The 26,487-nt window shown below is 41.9% G+C and overlaps 2 protein-coding genes across 3 annotated transcripts in view; one reads left to right on the forward strand and one right to left on the reverse strand.

The window, feature by feature from the left end:
* Positions 1-6,290, forward strand: part of pcnx4 (pecanex 4) — an 18,129-nt gene extending 11,839 nt beyond the window's left edge. For both annotated transcript variants that reach the window (XM_017720100.2, XM_017720101.2), the window contains exons 10-13: positions 1-810; positions 2,206-2,414; positions 3,218-3,404; positions 4,680-6,290. The exon at positions 1-810 is cut by the window's left edge and continues 144 nt beyond it. In XM_017720100.2, coding sequence (XP_017575589.1) covers positions 1-810; positions 2,206-2,414; positions 3,218-3,404; positions 4,680-4,931 — 1,458 coding nt within the window. In that variant the 3' untranslated portion in view covers positions 4,932-6,290. The remainder of the gene's footprint in view (positions 811-2,205; positions 2,415-3,217; positions 3,405-4,679) is intronic.
* A 10,300-nt stretch (positions 6,291-16,590) lies between these two features.
* On the reverse strand, positions 16,591-25,976 carry dhrs7 (dehydrogenase/reductase (SDR family) member 7). The gene is made up of 7 exons (XM_017686839.2): positions 25,705-25,976; positions 23,262-23,414; positions 21,177-21,283; positions 20,794-21,033; positions 19,931-20,053; positions 18,805-19,020; positions 16,591-17,199 (listed from the first exon to the last, which is right to left on the reverse strand). Exons 1-7 carry the CDS (start codon positions 25,832-25,834, stop codon positions 17,152-17,154), a joined length of 1,017 nt encoding a protein of 338 aa, XP_017542328.1. The 5' UTR covers positions 25,835-25,976; the 3' UTR covers positions 16,591-17,151.
* Positions 25,977-26,487: the final 511 nt, after the last annotated feature.

Consider the following 26,487-nt stretch of genomic DNA (forward strand, 5'->3'; position numbering starts at 1 on the left):
TGCTCCACCCTGCCTGTCCGGGTCTACTCCGATGCCCGGAACGTTCTCACGGGCATCATCGACTCACCCGACCACCTGCGCCAGCTCCGCTCCGACTTTCTGAAGACTCTGGTCTGGATCCTGCTGCGTCACTGCCTGCAGGACAAGCCTTACACCGTCCGCAGGGTCAAAGGCCACTCGCTGCAGCTTTCTGGCCGCAAGTCTCAGAGCTCCCAGCATCCCGAGCCCAGTCCAGGTAATATAAAAATGGCCATGCCGTCTCAGGGGCATCCAGACTCCTCTTCCTCACCTAACCTGAGGGGGCGGGACAGCTCCAGCTTGTCCTCGTTTGCCGATTGGTCGGATGAGGACGACCTTTTCGGACCCGTTCCTGCGAGAAAGCCGGTTAGGATGATAATGGTGCGGACAGAAGAAGGTCAGACTGGCCTGGAGTCCGGCGTTTCTCTGCCTGGTTCTGCAGAAATACACAGTCTGTATGAGAACATGGCACTGGCTTCTTTGCCCACCCTGAGGCCGCTGGGATTGGGCCTTGGCATGGGACTCGGCCTGCCTGCAACGGACAAAGGCAGGGACCACCAAATCCCAACTGTGACGACTACCACCACTACCACACCATCCATAGACCCCACCCAGCCTCTTAATTTCTCTTGCCCATACTCAGAGAGCCTTTCCCTGGCCACAGCTTGGAGGAACGCCCCCCTGCCCTCCTCCAGGCTCCAGGCTCTTCGTCCCTGCTTCCCCGAGGACTGGTTTCACTTCTGCCTGTCCCGGTTCGTCATGGAGGGCTTCTGGGAAGGGGAACCTGAACAGGTGTGGAATACGTTGCAGTAGGCATGGGTTTGGTGTTCTGATTTGTAAAGCATAATTTATTAAACATTGAAAAATACACCTGTAGAGCCACATCACGAAAAGCCACGGTATTTTAGAAAAAAGCGTTGCTGCTGTCTCACGGCGTGGTCCCCTCGGGATTGCTTCCTCAATACCTTTATTAAGGGGCGTAATTTTACCGTATAATATTGAAATTATGTTGAAAGTTGTATTGACTCCACACGTCCTGTCGGACTCCAGACTTTTTATTGTTCTATTAAAATACATTCGGTAATGAAAAGGTACAAACATACACCCATCAGGCGTAACATCATGACCGCCTCCTTGTTTCTACGCTCACTGTCCACTGTATCAGCTCCACTGACCGTATAGCTGCACTCTGTAGTTCTACAGTTACAGACTGTAGTCCATCTGTTTCTCTGATACTCTGTTACCCTGTTCTTCAGTGGTCAGGACCCCCATGGACCCTCACAGAGCAGGTACTGTTTGGGTGGTGGGCCATTCTCAGTACTACTGGTGTGTCAGTGTGTGTTGCGCTGGTGTGTGTGGATCAGACACAGCAGTGCTGCTGGAGTTTTTAAACACCTCAGTGTCGTTGCTGGACTGAGAATAGTCCACCAACCAAAAACACCCTGCCAGCAGCGTCCTGTGGGCAGTGCCCTGTGACCACTGATGAAGGACTAGAGGATGACCAACACAAACTGTGCAGCAGCAGATGAGCTGTCGTCTCTGACTTTACATCTACAAGGTGGACCGACAAGGTAGGGGTGTCTAATAGAGTGGACAGTGAGTGGACACAGTGTTTAAAAACCCGACGAACGAAGCCTCGGCACGGCGTCTGCGGTTGTTCGTTTTCTCCGCAATTACGTCACGCTGTTCACTGAATCCAGGCGAACGTCGTCTCTGCAAGACGTCTGCTGAGGCCTTTAGTATCATCAGTACCACAACATTACAAATCGATGCCTGTTGACTGATCTCCTTCGGACTAGGACCGAATGACTCACCTACGCTTTCAGCAACGTATCAAGTTTAAAGAGTAAATTTATCCTAAAAACCCAAATCTTGTGAACTGACTGTGGAATAAGAGCAATCAGAACCAATTTAACTCTCGTGCTGTGACATCACAACCACGACTAAACTGGCAGTCTGTCACGCTACGTCCAGTGTTCAGTCCTCAAGCCAGAGAGAGAGAACTTGTTCTCTGTTAAGCCGAAAGCTTTTCTTTGCACGTCATGGATTTCGTCAGTACTTAAAGAACAACTGCGTGTTTTATTGAAAGGGAGCATAATTAGTGCTGTTTAATTGGATTGCTTTAATTGTAATTGTTTAATTGTTTTTAATCTCCTTCTCACGCTCTTGTTTTCTGTCTGGTTCCAGGTGTGCAGGGCTCTGCAGGAGGACCAGGTTCTGAGGGAGCTGTACAGCCAAGTGGCGTTGTCGTGTTTGGTGGCGCTGGGCGCGGACGCTGCGGTGCCCAGCCCCAGCCTGCTGTTCAGGGTTTACTGCGGCGACGCCCCGTGGCCCGACGGGCTCGACTGGCTCCGAGCCAATAAAGAGCTGCATCAGCTCACCCTCGGGGCTTTTAGGTAACCTTAGCAACACCCACCGCATCATTTACAGGTTGATTTCACCAACAACGGAAATCAAGAACTACAAACCCTCGCGAAACCTTTTATTTATTTTTTTAATGGCTTATTTGTTGTTTCCCCTGAACCAAAACAGTAATATAGCTATATTAAAGATAAGGGGCAGAATATTTATAAATCCTCTGCATTCTTAACGAGTTTTACTATTTAGGGATGCTTTTATGCCATTTTAACCGTTTTTTGGGAAATCTCTGTTAAACCGAAATTCAGGAACATTCCTTCTTACTAAGAAATCCTGATTTGTGAAAAAGACCTTTAGAATTATTTTAAGTTAAACAACTATAACAACTCTAATCCAAAGAACAGCAAATATTGTGACTAAAAATACAGTAAAACTGTACGTTAATAACGTTTGTATGGACAGAGACGGTATGTGTAGCCATTGTTGTTGTTGTTTACTCATGATTTCACTTTATTTTTAGTTCTAAACATTTGCGTGTATGACATTCCTTTGAGAGGGCGCTGGTTGTTGAGTCATACAGGCATCGATATGGTGTACATGTCCAGTATCACTCAAATATGTTGTATAAACCAAGCCGAGTACTTCTTTACTGTTCAGTGATGCTCTTCGACCGTTTCATTCATTTCTTGTGCATAACAGTAATACGTAAACTTATTTTACGGTTTATTTAGAGTTACTTCGCCAGTTTGAGCTTCTGTAGAGACTGTAGGAGAGTCTCGAATTAATCTGTGGCTGTTTATTTTGTGTTACAGTGTTTCTGACTGTGTGTGCGTCTGTGTAGGTACAGTGTGAAGCTGTTGATCGACCAGGCGTCTCTGGGTCCGGTGGAGAGTCTGGAGGAGCTCTACACGACTCTACAGGATTACCATGACAACTGGTTTATCGGCCTGACGACGGAGCGCGGCTGGCATGACGGCGTTCTTCAGGAGAAACCTTTCCTCTTCTCTCTCGGACAGGATCTCACAATGGTAACCGTTAAAGTTCAGCGATGTTAATCTTGGGCCATTTTCACACCAGACGCGGTGACTGCAGCGTGTAGACCGCAGCTTATAGACTGCAGCCTATAGACTGCAGCTTATAGACAGCAGCGTGTAGACTGCATCCTATAGACCGCAGTGTGCAGACTGCAGTGTGTAGACTGCAGCCTATAGACCGCAGTGTGTAGACAGCAGCCTATAGACAGCAGCCTATAGACCGCAGCTTATAGACAGCAGCGTGTAGACAGCAGCCTGTAGACTGCATCCTATAAACCGCAGTGTGCAGACTGCAGTGTGTAGACTGCAGCCTATAGACCGCAGTGTGTAGACCGCAGCTTATTGACCGCAGCCTATAGACCGCAGCGTGTAGACCGCAGCGTGTAGACCGCAGCGTGTAGACCGCAGCGTTTAGACCGCAGCCTATAGACTGCAGGTCTATTTCAGACCTGTGCTGCCGGGAGTTTCCCTGCAGAAACAGTAAAGAAATCCGATGTTTGCGCTATAATATATGATCAAAATCAACATCTTACTGATGAAGATGTGATGACTGTAGTTTGGGTTGCAAAGGGGAGGAAAATTTCTGATAAATTTCCAGAAAATTAGCAATAAATTTCCATGGGAACTTTAGCTCACGAACTTTGGAAATATTCCAAAATGTAAACTTTTCATGGACATTTTGGGAAATTTATGGGAATATATTGGAATTAATAGGAAATGGTGGATAATTTAAAGGAACTATATCATACACTGTCATCAACGTACCGTTTTTTTGTCAACAGCAGCAACTATGACACGTAGAGGCAAGCAGACCTTTATAAAGTCTTTCATAAGTTCAATCGAAAAACAATCAAACGAACGCAACTCCTTGGCATGGGACGTGCTTCAGTAGATTTTTTACCAACTGTATGTAAATTTCTCACCTTTAGCTTCGAATATTTAAGTTTTATTCCCATTAATTCCAATTAATTCCCATAATTACCCATTAATTCCGAAGGTAAATTTCCCAACTTTGAAAAATCCCGGAATTTTGCTATAGTAGATAATTCACTCACATCCTTAGAGAAGCTCCTTCACCAAGTTTAAGGCCTCAGCAGACTCGAGGGTTGTGCGAAGAGGGTTGTCTCTCATTCTTTTTCCCTGCGTCCTTCTCTCATGTTCTCTCTACCAATCTACCTCATTCTTTTGTCCTCTTTTATCTCCTCCTCTCTCATTTCTCCCTCTCATCTGTCTCACGTTGTCCTCCTCTCCCTCTCTCTGTATGTGTAGGGTACGTATACGGGCCGGGTGCTGTCTCTGCAGGAGAACCTGATGCAGGTAGGTGTTCTGAATGAGGAGTGTGTTCGTGGTCAGTGGGCGAATCTGTCCTGGGAGCTGCTCTACGCCACCAACGACGACGAGGAGCGCTACAGTATCCAGGCTCATCCTGTAATGCTGAGGAACCTCACGGTGCAGGCGGCGGACCCCCCGCTGGGATACCCCATCTACTCCTCCCAACCCCTCCACCTCGCCTGCTTATGATGAACACCTACCCGCAGACTCCAACACGCCTTCACCACTTCCACGCCTGGCACACCTGGCACACCTGCCTACGGTACACAGATAAACCCCCATACAGTGTACGCTGCCTGTCAAAAGTTTGGGGACACCAGGTTTTCAGCAGTGTTTTTAATCACGATAAGCACGTTTTCTTCATCGGTTTGAAAGAACGTCGTTTAGTGGTGTTTCACCAAGACACTCCATTACCAGCTGTTATTTATTTATTTTTAGATCAACACATACTTGGTTTTCTTTTCAGTCACTTATTTATGTGGGTGTTCCACAAGCCTTAAAGGGGAAATCCACCTATTTTTCACATGTTCTTTATAATCCAGTGTGTGAGGTGTAAACAGAGAGATCCAGTGGGTTTGGTGTGAAACGGTTCAGACGTCTTTATAGTGGCGGTTATGGGAACCAGGCGTCGCCATGACTACAACACAGATATAGACACTTTATTTACCATCCAGAACCACCAGAGAACCCTGATCAATAGAACAGTAAATATTGTTATAACTAAAAATACATAAACTATACATTCATTTTATGGACATAGTTTGTATGTATTGCCATTATAACAGCTGAAGAGGTTTTATTTATTAACTCTGTTTATTTTTTTGTTATTTATTTTTTAGTTATCATAAATATTTACATGCATGTTATTGTATTATTATTATTATTATTATTATTATTATGTTATTGCAAGTTTTTGCAAACTGACCAAGAAAACAGGCTAATTTCTATTTGAGGGAGTGAGGCATGGTGTAAATGTCTAAAACCATTCAAATATATTTTTGAAACTAAGCAAAATATTTTATTTATTATTAAAAATAGACAAAATCCTTTGACTCATAGGCTGAGCGAGAAACAGTGAGCTAAACGTCTCATTTGACTCTAATATGTCATTAAGCCTTTCCAGCTGTTTCACGACGTACCTGTTTTAACACTCAAGGTTCCCTTTAAATGCGTTTCTTCGTAAAGCCAGGTGTCCTCAAACTTTTGGCATGCAGTGGCGGTCGCCTAAGCCAGGCGGTTCATCGCTGCGCCTTTAATTACTCGATCCAGTTCAGCCAGCGCAGCTCGGCCTGTCGCGCTGGTGTGACCTCTCGTCTGAGGGAAGAACGTGAATGTTTATACGCCGATTGGAGGAACATCAGAACGTACCATAACCCTGGAGCTCATCTACAGTCTGATGATGCTTCCCCGTCCACGATAAACCGAAACGGATCTGCGGGTCTTTCACAGCTGACGGACCCGTCGTGGACGTCCTGGACGTCTCGTCTCGATTGAGGACTCTCAAAGGCTTTTTTTATTACTGGAACTACTAAATAAATCGAAATGACACTCTGGTGCGTTTTGTGAAGCATCTCCGTGGAAAAAAGCAGCTCATCATTCAGAATCACGATAAAACACTAAAGGCCTGGAGGAATTCCCTCTTTTTCCACTGTTTTTGTGTCTTGTTTTAAGCCCTTGAAGCTCATTGCGATCTGCCAGCCCTGATGTAGCTTCACCCTAGACAATCTGTGACCCTCGCAGGGGAATTCCACCAACTTTTTAAAATTTCTGTGTAGCTCGGTGGTTGAGAGATAAGCAAAGTCATCCTGATGGGTTTGATGTGAAATTTGCAGACAAACTTACAGACTCAGATTTCTTTACAGTGCTGGTGATGGGAACCAGGAGTCCTGATGTCTACAATGCAAATATAGCCATTTTATTTACTACCCAAAATGTATTGGTGATGATGGGAAGAAATAATGATCGTTCTGAAATCTGGGTACTTTTTCTTTTTCTTTTTTTTTTTTAAATGCCCTTCATGTATCCCTCCATGATGAAAGGATTAAAAGAGCTTTTAGAGGGGGACGTCTGGTTCCCATCACCACCACTGTGACCAGTTCAGACTCTGTAAGTTTCTCTAGAACGGAGCGTTTCACACCAAACCGCTCTGAATGACTCTGATTACGTCATGTGCTTTTTAAATGCATAAAATAAATTTTAAATAAAATTTGAAAAATTGGTGGCGTTTATCACAGACAGTCGTTTATTCTGCACTTACAAAATAACAACAACCTGCTGACTCGAAACTCACTCATAATAGAAGCCAGTGGTTGCTGAATTCTGCAAAAAATATTTGAAGGAATGTTTTTGTTTACACACACTTAATAATCTGATAACTGCAGAAAATCAGATTTTGTCAGTGTCTGATCAACACGTTTATATTTGGTAATCGGACGGTTACATAAGTCAGGCAGTAATCAGATTTCTGCTTTCCAACCAGCCAATAAACTCACAGAAGACGCGACGTAAATATAACGTAAAGCTCAAACTTCACGCTGTGTGTCAAGCATGTGTTTGGTTTCAGCGCCGCTCCAAAAGTGTTTGCTGCGTCTCGCGGCGACGCTGCTCGCTTATTTCCGGTGCCGCCGTCTGTTTTCACACGTGCTCAGACTGAGAAATCTGAAAGAAATCAGAGTAAGAGCTCACAGCACTGAGAAATCTGATTACTGAGCTCAAATCCAGCCTCTTCATCAGATCTCTTAACCTTACTCTGACCTGAGAAATCAGAGTGAGCTGTTTACACGACAGTTTGAATAAACGTCTGAGTGCATGTAAACACACTCATTGTTGGTAGTAATCAGGCAGGTTGATTGTCAGATCACAGCTGTTGAATTCGCTGAATGTTTAAGCTCTGAGAACAGGCCTGTGAAGGGCTGAGAGTTGCTCACTTAAAGTAGGTGCTGTTGAGTAAATTTGATATTTATATGGTATATTCAGTCTAACGAGAAACTGTAGAACGGACTCGGTTTATATCACAATACCTACATTTAGAGTCGGTTATTCATTCAGTCTAACGAGAAACTGTAGAACGGACTCGGTTTATATCACAATACCTACATTTAGAGTCGGTTATTCATTCAGTCTAATGAGAAACTGTAGAACGGACTCGGTTTATATCACAATACCTACATTTAGAGTCGGTTATTCATTCAGTCTAACGAGAAACTGTAGAACGGACTCGGTTTATATCACAATACCTACATTTAGAGTCGGTTATTCATTCAGTCTAACGAGAAACTGTAGAACGGACTCGGTTTATATCACAATACCTACATTTAGAGTCGGTTATTCATTCAGTCTAATGAGAAACTGTAGAACGGACTCGGTTTATATCACAATACCTACATTTAGAGTCGGTTATTCATTCAGCCTAACGAGAAACTGTAGAACGGACTCGGTTTATATCACAATACCTACATTTAGAGTCGGTTATTCATTCAGTCTAACGAGAAACTGTAGAACGGACTCGGTTTATATCACAATACCTACATTTAGAGTCGGTTATTCATTCAGTCTAACGAGAAACTGTAGAACGGACTCGGTTTATATCACAATACCTACATTTAGAGTCGGTTATTCATTCAGTCTAATGAGAAACTGTAGAACGGACTCGGTTTATATCACAATACCTACATTTAGAGTCGGTTATTCATTCAGCCTAATGAGAAACTGTAGAACGGATTCGGTTTATATCACAATACCTACATTTAGAGTCGGTTATTCATTCAGCTTAATGAGAAACTGTAGAACGGACTCGGTTTATATCACAATACCTACATTTAGAGCCGGTTATTCATTCAGCCTAATGAGAAACTGTAGAACGGACTCGGTTTATATCACAATACCTACATTTAGAGTCGGTTATTCATTCAGTCTAATGAGAAACTGTAGAACGGACTCGGTTTATATCACAATACCTACATTTAGAGCCGGTTATTCATTCAGTCTAATGAGAAACTGTAGAACGGACTCGGTTTATATCACAATACCTACACTTAGAGCCGGTTATTCATTCAGTCTAATGAGAAACTGTAGAACGGACTCGGTTTATATCACAATACCTACATTTAGAGTCGGTTATTCATTCAGCCTAATGAGAAACTGTAGAACGGACTCGGTTTATATCACAATACCTACATTTAGAGTCGGTTATTCATTCAGCCTAATGAGAAACTGTAGAACGGACTCGGTTTATATCACAATACCTACATTTAGAGTCGGTTATTCATTCAGTCTAATGAGAAACTGTAGAACGGACTCGGTTTATATCACAATACCTACATTTAGAGTCGGTTATTCATTCAGTCTAACGAGAAACTGTAGAACGGACTCGGTTTATATCACAATACCTACATTTAGAGTCGGTTATTCATTCAGTCTAACGAGAAACTGTAGAACGGACTCGGTTTATATCACAATACCTACATTTAGAGTCGGTTATTCATTCAGTCTAATGAGAAACTGTAGAACGGACTCGGTTTATATCACAATACCTACATTTAGAGTCGGTTATTCATTCAGTCTAATGAGAAACTGTAGAACGGACTCGGTTTATATCACAATACCTACATTTAGAGTCGGTTATTCATTCAGCCTAATGAGAAACTGTAGAACGGACTCGGTTTATATCACAATACCTACATTTAGAGTCGGTTATTCATTCAGTCTAATGAGAAACTGTAGAACGGACTCGGTTTATATCACAATACCTACATTTAGAGTCGGTTATTCATTCAGTCTAATGAGAAACTGTAGAACGGACTCGGTTTATATCACAATACCTACATTTAGAGTCGGTTATTCATTCAGCCGAATGAGAAACTGTAGAACGGACTCGGTTTATATCACAATACCTACATTTAGAGCCGGTTATTCATTCAGCCGAATGAGAAACTGTAGAACGGACTCGGTTTATATCACAATACCTACATTTAGAGTCGGTTATTCATTCAGCCTAATGAGAAACTGTAGAACGGACTCGGTTTATATCACAATACCTACATTTAGAGTCGGTTATTCATTCAGTCTAATGAGAAACTGTAGAACGGATTCGGTTTATATCACAATACCTACATTTAGAGTCGGTTATTCATTCAGCCTAATGAGAAACTGTAGAACGGACTCGGATTATATCACAATACCTACATTTAGAGTCGGTTATTCATTCAGCCTAATGAGAAACTGTAGAACGGACTCGGTTTATATCACAATACCTACATTTAGAGTCGGTTATTCATTCAGTCTAATGAGAAACTGTAGAACGGACTCGGTTTATATCACAATACCTACATTTAGAGTCGGTTATTCATTCAGTCTAATGAGAAACTGTAGAACGGACTCGGTTTATATCACAATACCTACATTTAGAGTCGGTTATTCATTCAGCCTAACGAGAAACTGTAGAACGGACTCGGTTTATATCACAATACCTACATTTAGAGTCGGTTATTCATTCAGCCTAACGAGAAACTGTAGAACGGACTCGGTTTATATCACAATACCTACATTTAGAGTCGGTTATTCATTCAGCCTAACGAGAAACTGTAGAACGGATTCGGTTTATATCACAATACCTACATTTAGAGTCGGTTATTCATTCAGTCTAATGAGAAACTGTAGAACGGACTCGGTTTATATCACAATACCTACATTTAGAGCCGGTTATTCATTCAGCCTAATGAGAAACTGTAGAACGGACTCGGTTTATATCACAATACCTACATTTAGAGTCGGTTATTCATTCAGTCTAATGAGAAACTGTAGAACGGACTCGGTTTATATCACAATACCTACATTTAGAGCCGGTTATTCATTCAGTCTAATGAGAAACTGTAGAACGGACTCGGTTTATATCACAATACCTACACTTAGAGCCGGTTATTCATTCAGTCTAATGAGAAACCGTAGAACGGACTCGGTTTATATCACAATACCTACATTTAGAGTCGGTTATTCATTCAGCCTAATGAGAAACCGTAGAACGGACTCGGTTTATATCACAATACCTACATTTAGAGTCGGTTATTCATTCAGTCTAACGAGAAACTGTAGAACGGACTCGGTTTATATCACAATACCTACATTTAGAGTCGGTTATTCATTTAGTCTAATGAGAAACTGTAGAACGGACTCGGTTTATATCACAATACCTACATTTAGAGTCGGTTATTCATTCAGTCTAATGAGAAACTGTAGAACGGACTCGGTTTATATCACAATACCTACATTTAGAGTCGGTTATTCATTCAGCCTAATGAGAAACTGTAGAACGGATTCGGTTTATATCACAATACCTACATTTAGAGTCGGTTATTCATTCAGCTTAATGAGAAACTGTAGAACGGACTCGGTTTATATCACAATACCTACATTTAGAGTCGGTTATTCATTCAGTCTAATGAGAAACTGTAGAACGGACTCGGTTTATATCACAATACCTACATTTAGAGCCGGTTATTCATTCAGTCTAATGAGAAACTGTAGAACGGACTCGGTTTATATCACAATACCTACACTTAGAGCCGGTTATTCATTCAGTCTAATGAGAAACTGTAGAACGGACTCGGTTTATATCACAATACCTACATTTAGAGTCGGTTATTCATTCAGCCTAATGAGAAACTGTAGAACGGACTCGGTTTATATCACAATACCTACATTTAGAGTCGGTTATTCATTCAGTCTAACGAGAAACTGTAGAACGGACTCGGTTTATATCACAATACCTACATTTAGAGCCGGTTATTCATTCAGTCTAACGAGAAACTGTAGAACAGACTCGGTTTATATCACAATACCTACATTTAGAGTCGGTTATTCATTCAGCCTAATGAGAAACTGTAGAACGGACTCGGTTTATATCACAATACCTACATTTAGAGTCGGTTATTCATTCAGTCTAACGAGAAACTGTAGAACGGACTCGGTTTATATCACAATACCTACATTTAGAGTCGGTTATTCATTCAGTCTAATGAGAAACTGTAGAACGGACTCGGTTTATATCACAATACCTACATTTAGAGTCGGTTATTCATTCAGTCTAATGAGAAATTGTAGAACGGACTCGGTTTATATCACAATACCTACATTTAGAGTCGGTTATTCATTCAGCCTAATGAGAAACTGTAGAACGGATTCGGTTTATATCACAATACCTACATTTAGAGTCGGTTATTCATTCAGCTTAATGAGAAACTGTAGAACGGACTCGGTTTATATCACAATACCTACATTTAGAGCCGGTTATTCATTCAGCCTAATGAGAAACTGTAGAACGGACTCGGTTTATATCACAATACCTACATTTAGAGTCGGTTATTCATTCAGTCTAATGAGAAACTGTAGAACGGACTCGGTTTATATCACAATACCTACATTTAGAGCCGGTTATTCATTCAGTCTAATGAGAAACTGTAGAACGGACTCGGTTTATATCACAATACCTACACTTAGAGCCGGTTATTCATTCAGTCTAATGAGAAACTGTAGAACGGACTCGGTTTATATCACAATACCTACATTTAGAGTCGGTTATTCATTCAGCCTAATGAGAAACTGTAGAACGGACTCGGTTTATATCACAATACCTACATTTAGAGTCGGTTATTCATTCAGTCTAATGAGAAACTGTAGAACGGACTCGGTTTATATCACAATACCTACATTTAGAGCCGGTTATTCATTCAGTCTAATGAGAAACTGTAGAACGGACTCGGTTTATATCACAATACCTACACTTAGAGCCGGTTATTCATTCAGTCTAATGAGAAACTGTAGAACGGACTCGGTTTATATCACAATACCTACATTTAGAGTCGGTTATTCATTCAGCCTAACGAGAAACCGTAGAACAGACTCGGTTTATATCACAATACCTACATTTAGAGTCGGTTATTCATTTAGTCTAATGAGAAACTGTAGAACGGACTCGGTTTATATCACAATACCTACATTTAGAGTCGGTTATTCATTTAGTCTAATGAGAAACTGTAGAACGGACTCGGTTTATATCACAATACCTACATTTAGAGTCGGTTATTCATTCAGTCTAATGAGAAACTGTAGAACGGACTCGGTTTATATCACAATACCTACATTTAGAGTCGGTTATTCATTCAGCCTAATGAGAAACTGTAGAACGGATTCGGTTTATATCACAATACCTACATTTAGAGTCGGTTATTCATTCAGCTTAATGAGAAACTGTAGAACGGACTCGGTTTATATCACAATACCTACATTTAGAGCCGGTTATTCATTCAGCCTAATGAGAAACTGTAGAACGGACTCGGTTTATATCACAATACCTACATTTAGAGCCGGTTATTCATTCAGTCTAATGAGAAACTGTAGAACGGACTCGGTTTATATCACAATACCTACACTTAGAGCCGGTTATTCATTCAGTCTAATGAGAAACTGTAGAACGGACTCGGTTTATATCACAATACCTACATTTAGAGTCGGTTATTCATTCAGCCTAATGAGAAACTGTAGAACGGACTCGGTTTATATCACAATACCTACATTTAGAGTCGGTTATTCATTCAGTCTAATGAGAAACTGTAGAACGGACTCGGTTTATATCACAATACCTACATTTAGAGTCGGTTATTCATTCAGTCTAACGAGAAACTGTAGAACGGACTCGGTTTATATCACAATACCTACATTTAGAGTCGGTTATTCATTCAGTCTAACGAGAAACTGTAGAACGGACTCGGTTTATATCACAATACCTACATTTAGAGTCGGTTATTCATTCAGTCTAATGAGAAACTGTAGAACGGATTCGGTTTATATCACAATACCTACATTTAGAGTCGGTTATTCATTCAGTCTAATGAGAAACTGTAGAACGGACTCGGTTTATATCACAATACCTACATTTAGAGTCGGTTATTCATTCAGCCTAATGAGAAACTGTAGAACGGACTCGGTTTATATCACAATACCTACATTTAGAGTCGGTTATTCATTCAGTCTAATGAGAAACTGTAGAACGGACTCGGTTTATATCACAATACCTACATTTAGAGTCGGTTATTCATTCAGTCTAATGAGAAACTGTAGAACGGACTCGGTTTATATCACAATACCTACATTTAGAGTCGGTTATTCATTCAGCCGAATGAGAAACTGTAGAACGGACTCGGTTTATATCACAATACCTACATTTAGAGCCGGTTATTCATTCAGCCGAATGAGAAACTGTAGAACGGACTCGGTTTATATCACAATACGTACATTTAGAGCCGGTTATTCATTCAGCCGAATGAGAAACTGTAGAACGGACTCGGTTTATATCACAATACGTACATTTAGAGCCGGTTATTCATTCAGCCTAATGAGAAACTGTAGAACGGATTCGGTTTATATCACAATACCTACATTTAGAGTCGGTTATTCATTCAGTCTAATGAGAAACTGTAGAACGGATTCGGTTTATATCACAATACCTACATTTAGAGTCGGTTATTCATTCAGCCTAATGAGAAACTGTAGAACGGACTCGGATTATATCACAATACCTACATTTAGAGTCGGTTATTCATTCAGTCTAATGAGAAACTGTAGAACGGACTCGGTTTATATCACAATACCTACATTTAGAGTCGGTTATTCATTCAGTCTAATGAGAAACTGTAGAACGGACTCGGTTTATATCACAATACCTACATTTAGAGTCGGTTATTCATTCAGTCTAATGAGAAACTGTAGAACGGACTCGGTTTATATCACAATACCTACATTTAGAGTCGGTTATTCATTCAGCCTAATGAGAAACTGTAGAACGGACTCGGTTTATATCACAATACCTACATTTAGAGTCGGTTATTCATTCAGTCTAATGAGAAACTGTAGAACGGACTCGGTTTATATCACAATACCTACATTTAGAGTCGGTTATTCATTCAGTCTAATGAGAAACTGTAGAACGGACTCGGTTTATATCACAATACCTACATTTAGAGTCGGTTATTCATTCAGTCTAATGAGAAACTGTAGAACGGACTCGGTTTATATCACAATACCTACATTTAGAGTCGGTTATTCATTCAGTCTAATGAGAAACTGTAGAACGGACTCGGTTTATATCACAATACCTACATTTAGAGTCGGTTATTCATTCAGCCTAATGAGAAACTGTAGAACGGACTCGGTTTATATCACAATACCTACATTTAGAGTCGGTTATTCATTCAGCCTAATGAGAAACTGTAGAACGGACTCGGTTTATATCACAATACCTACATTTAGAGTCGGTTATTCATTCAGCCTAATGAGAAACTGTAGAACGGACTCGGTTTATATCACAATACCTACATTTAGAGTCGGTTATTCATTCAGTCTAATGAGAAACTGTAGAACGGACTCGGTTTATATCACAATACCTACATTTAGAGTCGGTTATTCATTCAGCCTAATGAGAAACTGTAGAACGGACTCGGTTTATATCACAAAACCTACATTTAGAGTCGGTTATTCATTCAGTCTAATGAGAAACTGTAGAACGGACTCGGTTTATATCACAATACCTACATTTAGAGTCGGTTATTCATTCAGTCTAATGAGAAACTGTAGAACAGACTCGGTTTATATCACAATACCTACATTTAGAGTCGGTTATTCATTCAGTCTAATGAGAAACTGTAGAACGGACTCGGTTTATATCACAATACCTACATTTAGAGTCGGTTATTCATTCAGTCTAATGAGAAACTGTAGAACGGACTCGGTTTATATCACAATACCTACATTTAGAGCCGGTTATTCATTCAGTCTAATGAGAAACTGTAGAACGGACTCGGTTTATATCACAATACCTACATTTAGAGTCGGTTATTCATTCAGTCTAATGAGAAACTGTAGAACGGACTCGGTTTATATCACAATACCTACATTTAGAGCCGGTTATTCATTCAGTCTAATGAGAAACTGTAGAACGGACTCGGTTTATATCACAATACCTACATTTAGAGTCGGTTATTCATTCAGTCTAATGAGAAACTGTAGAACGGACTCGGTTTATATCACAATACCTACATTTAGAGTCGGTTATTCATTCAGCCTAATGAGAAACTGTAGAACGGACTCGAACGCACAGTGAAATGGTTCTTCAGATTGATGGAGAATGTGCTGTACGTGGTTCTATATAGAACCTTTTTGAAAATGGTTCTTCTTACCCTTTTCCAAACGGTTCTATATAGAACCATCTACAGCACGTTCTCCATTCATGATGCATGAATCATGCTGAGGGTTCTTCAGTGGTTCTATATAGGACTATTTTCTTGACTGAGGAATCCTTGAAGAACTGTGTTTTTTGAGCGTGTAGAGCTTTTAACACAAATGACTTAAAAACCCTAAAATTGGTTCCTGTTCCCGGCCCAGCGCTCCTGTTCAAACTGCAGTGCTTCCCGGAAACTTCACAGGCTGTTAGAAAGTGGCTAATTTCATGAGGAAAAAGTCCAGAACGGAGAAACTTCAGTACAGATACACCAAAAATACTAAAGTACAGAAACTCATTACATTTACTCAGTTACTCAGTTACTGTCCTCCACTGTCGACGAGTCAGATAAACTGTAAAAACACCAGGGTTTCTAATATGGGCAGGACACCAGCTACAGAGCAGCAGTCGTGTATGATCGTGTTATAAAAGGTCTGACTCTGCCGTCCAGCGTAGTGATGAAGATGAAGATCCAAACGAAGATGCGATTTTATCCAACAAACTACATCTGATCTCAGGGTCAGTGAAGAAAAAGGTTTGGACGCCGGACACTGGTGCTTAGAAGTACAACAACGTTTGTAGCTTTAGTCACATTTTCATTTTAATTTGTTAAATTAAATATCATAGCAGTGTCTTTTATTCACACAGAGAAATTTTCTGTAAGACAAATCAGTTCAGCTTTACACGGCTACATCCTGACCCTCTGACCCTCTTTAAACAAGCAGGACGAGGTCAAAGCTGGCCGAGGTGACTGTCAGTGCAAAAACAGACTAATGCCCTTATGATGCCCAGCGGTAGTGAAGTCTGCTGTTTCTTTCCCTTCGTTCAAAAAGCGTCACACATTTACCTCAATAAAGAGCAAACTGGAATCAGACACAGAGGATTGTGGGAAATGTTGTTTATCGAGATAAACGTGCGGCGCTGACATTAATTCTGCTGCATTATGTGATTATATGATCATCAAGGTAGGTGTTACCCACTACACTAACCCACCACCATCATACGTTCTCCATCAGTCTGAAGAACCAATTAAAACAGGGCATTTATTTACAATTGTGAACAATATTTCACCGCAGGGCCCGTCACGTCCAGCTTCGGAGCAGCTCAACTACACGAGCTTTTGGTGACCAGCGCGGTTTCTCAGGTGGTCTTGGCCTTCATCTTGGTGAAGTACGCAGAATCTGCATCCTATAAACAAACAAACAAACAAAAAAAACAAAATAAATTAGAGGAGTTTTACAAAAGCCCGGTGCCAACTGCCTCGCCTCCAGTCTCGCCTCCAGCCACGTGGAGATGTTCAGTTGTTTAGTGTCTGTAATAGACTTGATTATGTGGTTTCTGACTCTGTATAACTGTTTTCTAGGGGTGGGACTTTCTACAATACAGGGTGATTAAACAAGATCATCTGATTTCAAAATGATTTACTTCACTTCATTCCAGATTAACACACTAAACTAAACGGTTTAAATGAGCATAAATTTTATTATGTAGTTCTACAAGGTCTCAGTCTGAACCTCCTCCAGCTGGACGGACGACATCAACACCACAGTCAAACTCATCCCAGACTGGACTGAGCGTGTCGGGTGTCGCTGCTCTCACGGCTCTTTCAGTGGGATTTCGGAGATCATCCAGTGCTGTGGAACCAGCGCCGAACGCTCTGAGCTGCTGGAGCTTCACTGCTGATGAAAATCCCGCTGCTCAGTTCTGACGGATTCACTCTTATTGACGTGGAGAACGCAGAACGTTCTGCTCAGGGGTCTCAGCTCCTCTCAGACTGAAGGAGCCGGTCAGAAACTCTGTGACCCCCTCTTACAGTTGGAGTGTGATTGGTTCCTCGACGCCTCACGGCTGTAAAAATATGACACTTTTAAATTGGACTCTTTTTGAATCACCCTGTACTACTGCAATATGATACGATTCCATTGTCATTTTTAAAGATTTGTGATTAGTATTGACGTGCAAATAATTCCTAACGTCAGTCAGTGTAATGAAGTCTCGCTGCAGCCTTTATACTGAGGCCAAAAAGAACCGCAAAGTAACGTCAGGTCTACATGAATATTTTCAGCAGACACGCTCATTTGTGAACATTTGAAACAGTCTCAAATGATCCCTGCTTGTCTGTTATTGTTATAGGGGTGTTTCTGATTCCTGCCTAAACAGGGACTGGAACCCTGTTCTCCGGTTAGCAGAGTGACCATGGTCACCACTACGCTATGAAGCTGTTTGATTTTTCCGTTCAGAAAGGCCGAAACTCTCGTCTCCGCAGTGCAGCGCCACCGTGCTGTTTGTACAGTGGCCAACAAAACCCGATTCACAGTGCAATGAAAACACTTTGCAAACTTGTAAACATGCTGCAAACACAGGAAACGCCTTCATCAGCAGGACTACAGAGCTACATCTCACAAGCGCACTGCAACAACAGAAAGCGGGCAGCTTCAGAAACGCTCCCGAGTGGTGCAACCATCCAAGCGCTGGCCGTGTCATCAGGAGATCGTGAGTTCGATCCCTGGCGATTCTACGGCCGTCCGTAGCCGGGAGTCCAAGAGAGCACAATTGGTCTCGCTCTCTTTGGGTGGGTGGGTGTATAGGATGTACCCCTGTTCATGGTTCTATATAGAACCACTGCCTTTACCAAAGAACCCTTGAAGCACCACTTTTTTAAGTGTTGCCTAAATCAACAAACATTTTTAAGTGTTAAAATTGTTTTGCTCAAAAGATTTCGGTGACTGTGTAGATCTGATTTCTTGCCGAACTGTCGGTCCGTGTTGTTAGAAACGCGTTGCAGGTTCTCACCAGACCAGCTTTGAAGTTCTGCACACGCTTGCTGCCCAGCTTGTTGGTCAGGTACCAGGCGAGGGTGGGCATGTACTGCCACACGTAGACAAACAGCAGGAACGGCTGGTGGCTGATCCACATCTCCTTCAACTGATTGGCCAGTCCAGCCACCATGAGCTGGACGCAGCGCTCAGTGGACATCTTGTGTGTCTGGTCACCAGCACTGGACAATGACTGTATGGAGAGGGACAGAAAAGAACACAGGTAAGCGCAGGTGCTTCTTTGGTTTTGGTTCTCTTGGGTTTTCAGACCGGATTATGTGGCTTCTGACACTGTATAACTCACTGGCTGTGTTTACAAATCCGATTAAATACATTCGGGTTACAGATTCAGACTGAGGTGTTTATACTTACTCTACTGAACACTCTGATGGAAAATTACAGTAATTAATTACAAGTAATTGGATCCAAAATCACACACATATGTAGAGAACCGCTCAGCGAACATCACGTGAGTCCAGTCAGAGTGAGATGAGCAGCAGTGAGCAGTGATTGTGTTTTTAACTGCTTTAAAATGACGTCAGACTCAGGAAAACGTCCTTCACACGTCCTTATTAAAGAAGGCCGAGAGGAAGACGTCGTGTTCTGAGACACATAAGCTGGACGTCCGTCCCACCGCCGTCTTTTAAAGATCAGAGCATGAACTTCGTCTCCTCTGCAGACCAGTTTCTGCTCCGCCGTGTTGAACGGTATAAACTCTCACTGTGACGCGACGCTCATGCAGAACGGACTTAAACTTTCCGATAGGGAATGTAATCGGATACAGGCGCTTACACGGATATTATTCTGCTATTTAATTGATTATTTACAGGATCACCAACCTCGATCATTTATTTAGCCACAGTACAAAACTGCAAAAGAAGTTTGTAGGAAGCAAACTTCAGATTCTGAACATGTCTTGGTTGATTGGCTATTTTGATATGTTGATTGACTACATGTGATATGTTTTAATAAGGTGGGCAGGAAACGTTAATCTGGTTTTTTGCTGAACGGTCAGTTTAAGAGGCCAGGGCTCTGCTCGATTAGGGCGTCTATGAGTTATTTTTGTGTTTCTCTGCTGAATGGCCTGTGTGCTGGTATGTTACCTTGTCTACGTGCTCAGTGAAGGCGTTCTGTACGATCTGGGAGACGACAGGTCCCGGGCAGATCATACTGATGGTTATTCCAGGGGAGCCGGTCAGTTCTGGCCGTAAAGCATTGAAGAAGCCCTTGAAGAGAAACACAGTTCACTAAACCAACAGGCAAAAGTTTGATGAGCTAAACTACTTTAGTAATTGAGGATGTTCTGTATGATAGAACCACCACCCTAATTATATGGACAACAACAGTCCTGTGGTCAGAAACTGGCTAATAATGAATGCTGATGAACTAAAGCACAAGGTGGGTGTTTCTAATAAAGTGGCCACTGAGTGGAAGCACAAGGCAAGTGTTTCTAATAAAGTGGCCAGTTAGTGGAAGCACAAGGTGGGTGTTTCTAATAAAGTGGCCACTGAGTGGAAGCACAAGGTGGGTGTTTCTAATAAAGTGGCCAGTGAGTGGAAGCACAAGGCAAGTGTTTCTAATAAAGTGGCCAGTTAGTGGAAGCACAAGGTGGGTGTTTCTAATAAAGTGGCCAGTTAGTGGAAGCACAAGGTGGGTGTTTCTAATAAAGTGGCCAGTGAGTGGAAGCACAAGGTGGGTGTTTCTAATAAAGCGGCCAGTTAGTGGAAGCACAAGGTGGGTGTTTCTAATAAAGTGGCCAGTGAGTGGAAGCACAAGGTAGGTGTTTCTAATAAAGTGGCCAGTGAGTGGAAGCACAAGGTGGGTGTTTCCAATAAAGCGGCCAGTGAGTGGAAGCACAAGGTGGGTGTTTCCAATAAAGCGGCCAGTGAGTGGAAGCACAAGGTGGGTGTTTCCAATAAAGCGGCCAGTGAGTGGTGAATGTGTCCATATTCTGTGAATCTCTAACCTGCAGGGCATGTTTGCTGGCTGAGTATCCGGTGGCCAGCGGAGTTCCAGCCAGCCCAGCAAGGCTGCTGACGGTTGCAATGATGCCGCTGCCCTGGCGGATCATGTGGGGCAGCACCTGTTTGGTGATGGAAACGGTGCCAAGGTAGTTGAGTTCCATCAGGCTCTGGTACACCTCCACATCCGTATCCACAAACAGGCCGCGCTGACTACGGCCGCCATTATTAACCAGCATGTCTATCTGCAATTTTTGCACAAAGCAGGATCAGGATGTTCATCAGGATTGAGCACCAAAAGCAGCGCACTGTCCATTTGTGACCTGACTGGACGGCAGGACGGAGATACAGACCTGCTTTATGAATTTCTAACCAGAAAGAAACTCACGTTGCCGAAGTAGCGCAAAGCAGCCTCGGTTTTCTCCGGGTGTGACGCCCGGTCCAGCAGATCGAGTGGAAGAACAAGAACATCCTTATCTTCTAGAGTGTAGCGCTCTGAAAGCAAGGAAAAGAGAAGTGGTGAACAACTCATACAGTCTAGATAGAAAAGCGCTGACCAATAGACGGGTATAAAGCCCCCAGCACTGGGCTGCGGAGCAGTGGAGCTGTGTGCTCTGGGGTGATGGAGCTCCATCCAGTACCGTTGGGATGAGTTGGAGTGACCCAGAACTGACCATCCAACACCAGTACCTGACCTCACTAATGCTCAATCAAATCCTCTCAGCAATGTTCAACATCTAGTGTAGAGCCTTCCCAGTAGAGTAGAGGCTGTTACTGCAGCACAGAGGGACAAACTGAGCGTCAAACTACATCTGGTTGTAAATGTATGTTTAGCTCCACCCACACAGTCTGGCTGGTTGCTAAGCAGCAACCGTGGTTACTTCACTATAAGCTGCTGGAACTACTATTTTGGTGGAATAAACGTCAATATGAAGACTTTATTTTTACCTAGTATTGTTTGTGAAGCAGGAGAACTCTTTGTGGTGCGTTACATTGACGACAATGACTTCTGACTCGTAGCTCATTGAAACAAGTGGAAAGTGCAGACTAAAGACGTTCAAAGCACACCACACACACACACACACACACACACACACACACACATATATATATATATATATATATATATATATATATATATATATATATATATATATATATATATATATATATACACACAGTACTGTGCGAAAGTCTTAGGCACCCAACACACATTTTCAAAATCTATTTATTTGTGTAGTTTGTTTATCTGCTGAGAAAAGCGTTAATATTTGAATAAACTAAATGTATAGGATATTAATTAATAATGATCATTTTATATATATATATATATATATATATATATATATATATATATATATATATATATATATAAAATAAACAGTGATGTTCTGGATGTTGGTGTGTGTGTTGACCCATCTCCAAGCCGCTCCTCGAGGAAGTCCAGTATTATATGTAGTTATAAAGCAGCTCCTGGTTTGACCAATCAGTGCTCAGTAAATTGAGCTCATGATGTCATTGATGATATTAACGAGTCTCTGTGGCGGCTGTGAAGGTGTCCAGGAAAAATATGGACCCTAGAAATTCTTGTTTCTGTTTATTTGAATTATGAATACGACTTTATTCTAATGTATATTGTGATAAACTCACTGCTGAGGTCAAAAGTCTAAACATTCGCTCAGACGCCTAAAACGTTCGCACAGCGCTGTGTATATGTGTACATTTATCTTGTGTTATAACTCCAGAACTCCCCTTTCCTTGTGTGCTTTCACCCCTCCCTCTCATTTAGGTCTCATTTGGTCTAATTTATTGTCATTTATATACGTCTCTTAGTTTTCATTAGGCTGGAAATGCATAACACTTGTTTATTTAACTTGTTTATTTTTATTTATTACTTTTTATATTACTCATTTATTTGTATACATGTTTATATATTTCATTTTTTGTCTTTTCTTTTGTGTTTCAGTTTAATTATTATTATTATTATAATTATTATTATAAGAAAATCCACCGTTACAAAGACGATTTTTTTTAAAAGGTCAAAAAATGATGTCTCCAAAGTCCGTGAGTAATCCCGTTAAATAATCGCGAGCTCTATATTGACCAAACTTATCGTGATTATGATTTCTGCCATAATCAAGCAGCCCTACTGTGTTGTGCTTCATTCAGACAGCAGCCTGGCCTGAAACGCCCTCTGTAGCTTCAGTGTGAATCGGCACACGTGTACATCATCAGAATTCAACATCGGCTGTTTTGGCTGCTTAGTGGACTTGTGAAACTTCAGCGGTGTTTACATACTGCAAGAAACTTTTATAAAAAATTTTTTTAAAAAGCAGGACAGTCCAGTTTTCCGTGATATGGGCCCTTTAAAGGCACAGGAACGAAGGCAGGCTGCTTGTTTCTTGAGGGATAGAGAAAATAAATGAATACTAATATTCTGTAAAGCATTAATATTGTATTACTGTACAGGCACCTAAACAGTTCTGCTTGACTCTCTCCAGCGCCGCCTCTCTGCGCGCAGACAGCACTAGCCGAGCTCCGGCGGCAGCGAGCTGATACGCCAGCTCCTCCCCGATTCCGCCCGACGCTCCGGTGATCCACACCACCTTCCCTCGCAGAGCCACATCTGCAAGCAGAGCAGGGCGAACATACGGCAGTTAAAACCTCAGGGAGCCCAAATGAACACCTGCCTGTACACGCCCAGCACGGCTGTATGCAAAAGTTTTGGCGCCCCTGGTCAAATTCCAGGGTGATTTTCTGAGTGTGAATAAGTGAACACGTCCTCTACGGTGAATACACAGATACTGGTCATTTACTGAATTTAACATAACAGAAACCATAAAACTAGATCTTGCGCAAAAGTTACGGTACAGGTTCTATTTTATGGTTTTTTTTCCCTGTATGACAAAAGTAGGAACTGTGTATTAAAATATGCAACAAAAAAAAAAACCCACCACATTTATTTGTTCTGTGTAAAAGGTGTTAATAAACAGAAACTGTGAATTGAGTCTTCTCATTTACTTCAAAACTGACTGAAGTTACTCAACTTCCCCAACACACCCACCTAACGTGCCCGAGAGGCCGAGTCGACTTTTACTCAGCGGAACAAAGTGCGCTCCGAGTGTGCAAGCGCAGAAATAAGGGCTGCTTTTGCAAGACATGGCATAACATTGCAGAGTCAACTTGCTGCTCGACGGAATAATGTAAACATATTATCTCTTTCACTTGCTCCCGTTTTTTTATTTCTGTTAAACTAACGTCCTGACAGAATGTCCGTTATGTCCTTTGTGTTGTCCGGCACTTTTCTGCCATAATATGTTAAATACACTATACTCCCAAAAGTCCTCACTCACCCATCCAAATCACTGAGTTCAGGTGTTCCAGTCACTTCCATGGCCACAGGTGTATAAAGCCGAGCCCCTAGTCCTGCAGACTGCTTCTACAGACATTAGTGAAAGAATGGGTCGCTCTCAGGAGCTCAGTGAATTCCAGCGTGGTGCCGTGATCGGACGCCACCTGTGCAGCAAGTCCAGTCGTGAAATTTCCTCACTACTAAATATTCCACAGTCCACTGTCAGTGGGATTATAACACAGTGGAAGCGATTGGGAACGACAGCAGCTCAGCCATGAAGTGGTCGGCCACGTAAAATGACAGAGCGGTCAGCGGATGCTGAGGGGCATAGTGAGCAGAGGTCACCGACTTTCTGCAGAGTCCATCACTACAGACCTCCAAACTTCATGTGGCCTTCAGATCAGCTCAAGAACAGCAGAGAGAGCTTGTCTGACTGCATTGTGCTGAGTGTAAAGTTTGGTGGAGGGGGGATCATGGTGTGGGGGTGTTTTTCAGGAGTTGGACTCGGCCCCTTAGTTCCAGTGAAAGGAGCTCTTAAAGCTTCAGCTCCAAGAGATTTTGGACAATTTCATGCTCCCAACTTTGTGGGAACAGTTTGGGGACGGCCCCTTCCTGTTCCAACATGACTGCACACCAGCGCACAAAGCAGGTCCATAAAGATGTGGATGAGCCAGTTTGGTGTGGAAGAACTTGACTGGCCTGCACAGAATCCTGACCTCAACCCCATAGAACACCTTTGGGCTGAATTAGAGTGGAGACTGTGAGCCAGACCTTCTCGTCCAACATCAGTGTCTGACCTCGCAAATGCGCTTCTGGAAGAACGGTCAGAAATTCCCATGAACACTCCTAACCCTTGTGGAAAGCCTTCCCAGAAGAGCTGAAGCTGTTATGGCTGCAAAGGGTGGGCCGACATCCTATTAAACCATATGGATTAAGAACGGGACGTCACTCAAGTTCAAATGCGTGTGAAGCAAGACGACCGAATACTTTTGGAAATATAGTGTATATTCAATATGTTACTGAAATGTCTATAGAAATCTTACATATTATTATTATTATTATTATTATTCTCAGCCCACTCTATACAGGCTTACTAACAAGTGAAACCTACTGAGTCAGAACTGCTCACAGTGGTGGTGATAGGAACCAGACGTCCCTCTAAAAGCTCCTACAGAAAGTTCCTACATGAACTGGTTCTGAATTCACTGCCTGATGACTGAGACGCTGTTTTATGAGAGCTTTGTTGGAGGGATACCTGAAAGGTGCTCTAAGGCAAAACAGGTTCACTGGTTGTTCTGGATAGTTAATAAAATGGCTATGTGTGGGTTGCAGTCACGGGAACCACGGGTTCCTACCACCACCACTGTAAAGAAATCGGAACCATTTCACACCAAACCGCTCTGACACATGCAGAAATTTAGAAAGTTCAGTGGGGTTCCCCTTTAAAGACTAAGCCTAATCCCGATCTGGGACACTTACTTCTGACACAGTGAACTTTAGCACAGACACAGAAGACGCCTGTTTTAGTTCCACAGCACTGTGAAGGTGTAGTGGGGGTCTTTACCTGGTTTAGTGCCGAAGGTTTTCGCCCACTGGAGTGTAAAATCACAATCAGCCCGAATAAAAAGCCCCAACAGCACCAGCACACACACTAGAGCGGCCCAGAACAGCACGCAGCACACGCCCTCTTCCATCGGCCTCTACACACACACACACACACACACCGATTAATCAATAATCAATAATCAGTAAAACACAGAAACTCAGAGAAGCGGTGTTACAGCTCAGCTCAGCTCAAACGCAACCCGAACCAGCTAAACCTCAACACGTGACCCACAAAACTCACGCCTGACAAATTAAAAGCCTTCCGAAATAAAAGTTCTACACTGATCAAGTCTATTTATCTCTACTGACGTCCATTGTTACACAAACAGGACCAATCAGTATTATTATTATTATTATTATTATTGTTATTATTATTGTTATTATATTATTATTATTATTTTTATGATTACACTTGTTGTTATTGCATTATTATTATTATAGTTCTTTACAATATATGTCAGTTATATAAGTGCTATTGATTATTCATTAGCAAATTATTATTATATTTGATTTTATAAATTGTTTCATTCATAATATTCATATTTTGGGATAATAACACTACGTTATCAATAATACAACATAATTATCATTAAAAAAGAAGACGAATGGGAAATATGGGTAAATAGGGAAAAACATAAATGTGCCGTAATGAATGGGTATGATGTCACTGTGAAGTGTGCAGTGCTGAATGGGGTGATGTAGCACTCTGATGAATGGTGTCATTGTGCACAGCACTCTGCTG

The sequence above is a fragment of the Pygocentrus nattereri genome, chromosome 5 (assembly GCF_015220715.1).
Source record: "Pygocentrus nattereri isolate fPygNat1 chromosome 5, fPygNat1.pri, whole genome shotgun sequence".
NCBI lineage: Eukaryota > Metazoa > Chordata > Actinopteri > Characiformes > Serrasalmidae > Pygocentrus > Pygocentrus nattereri.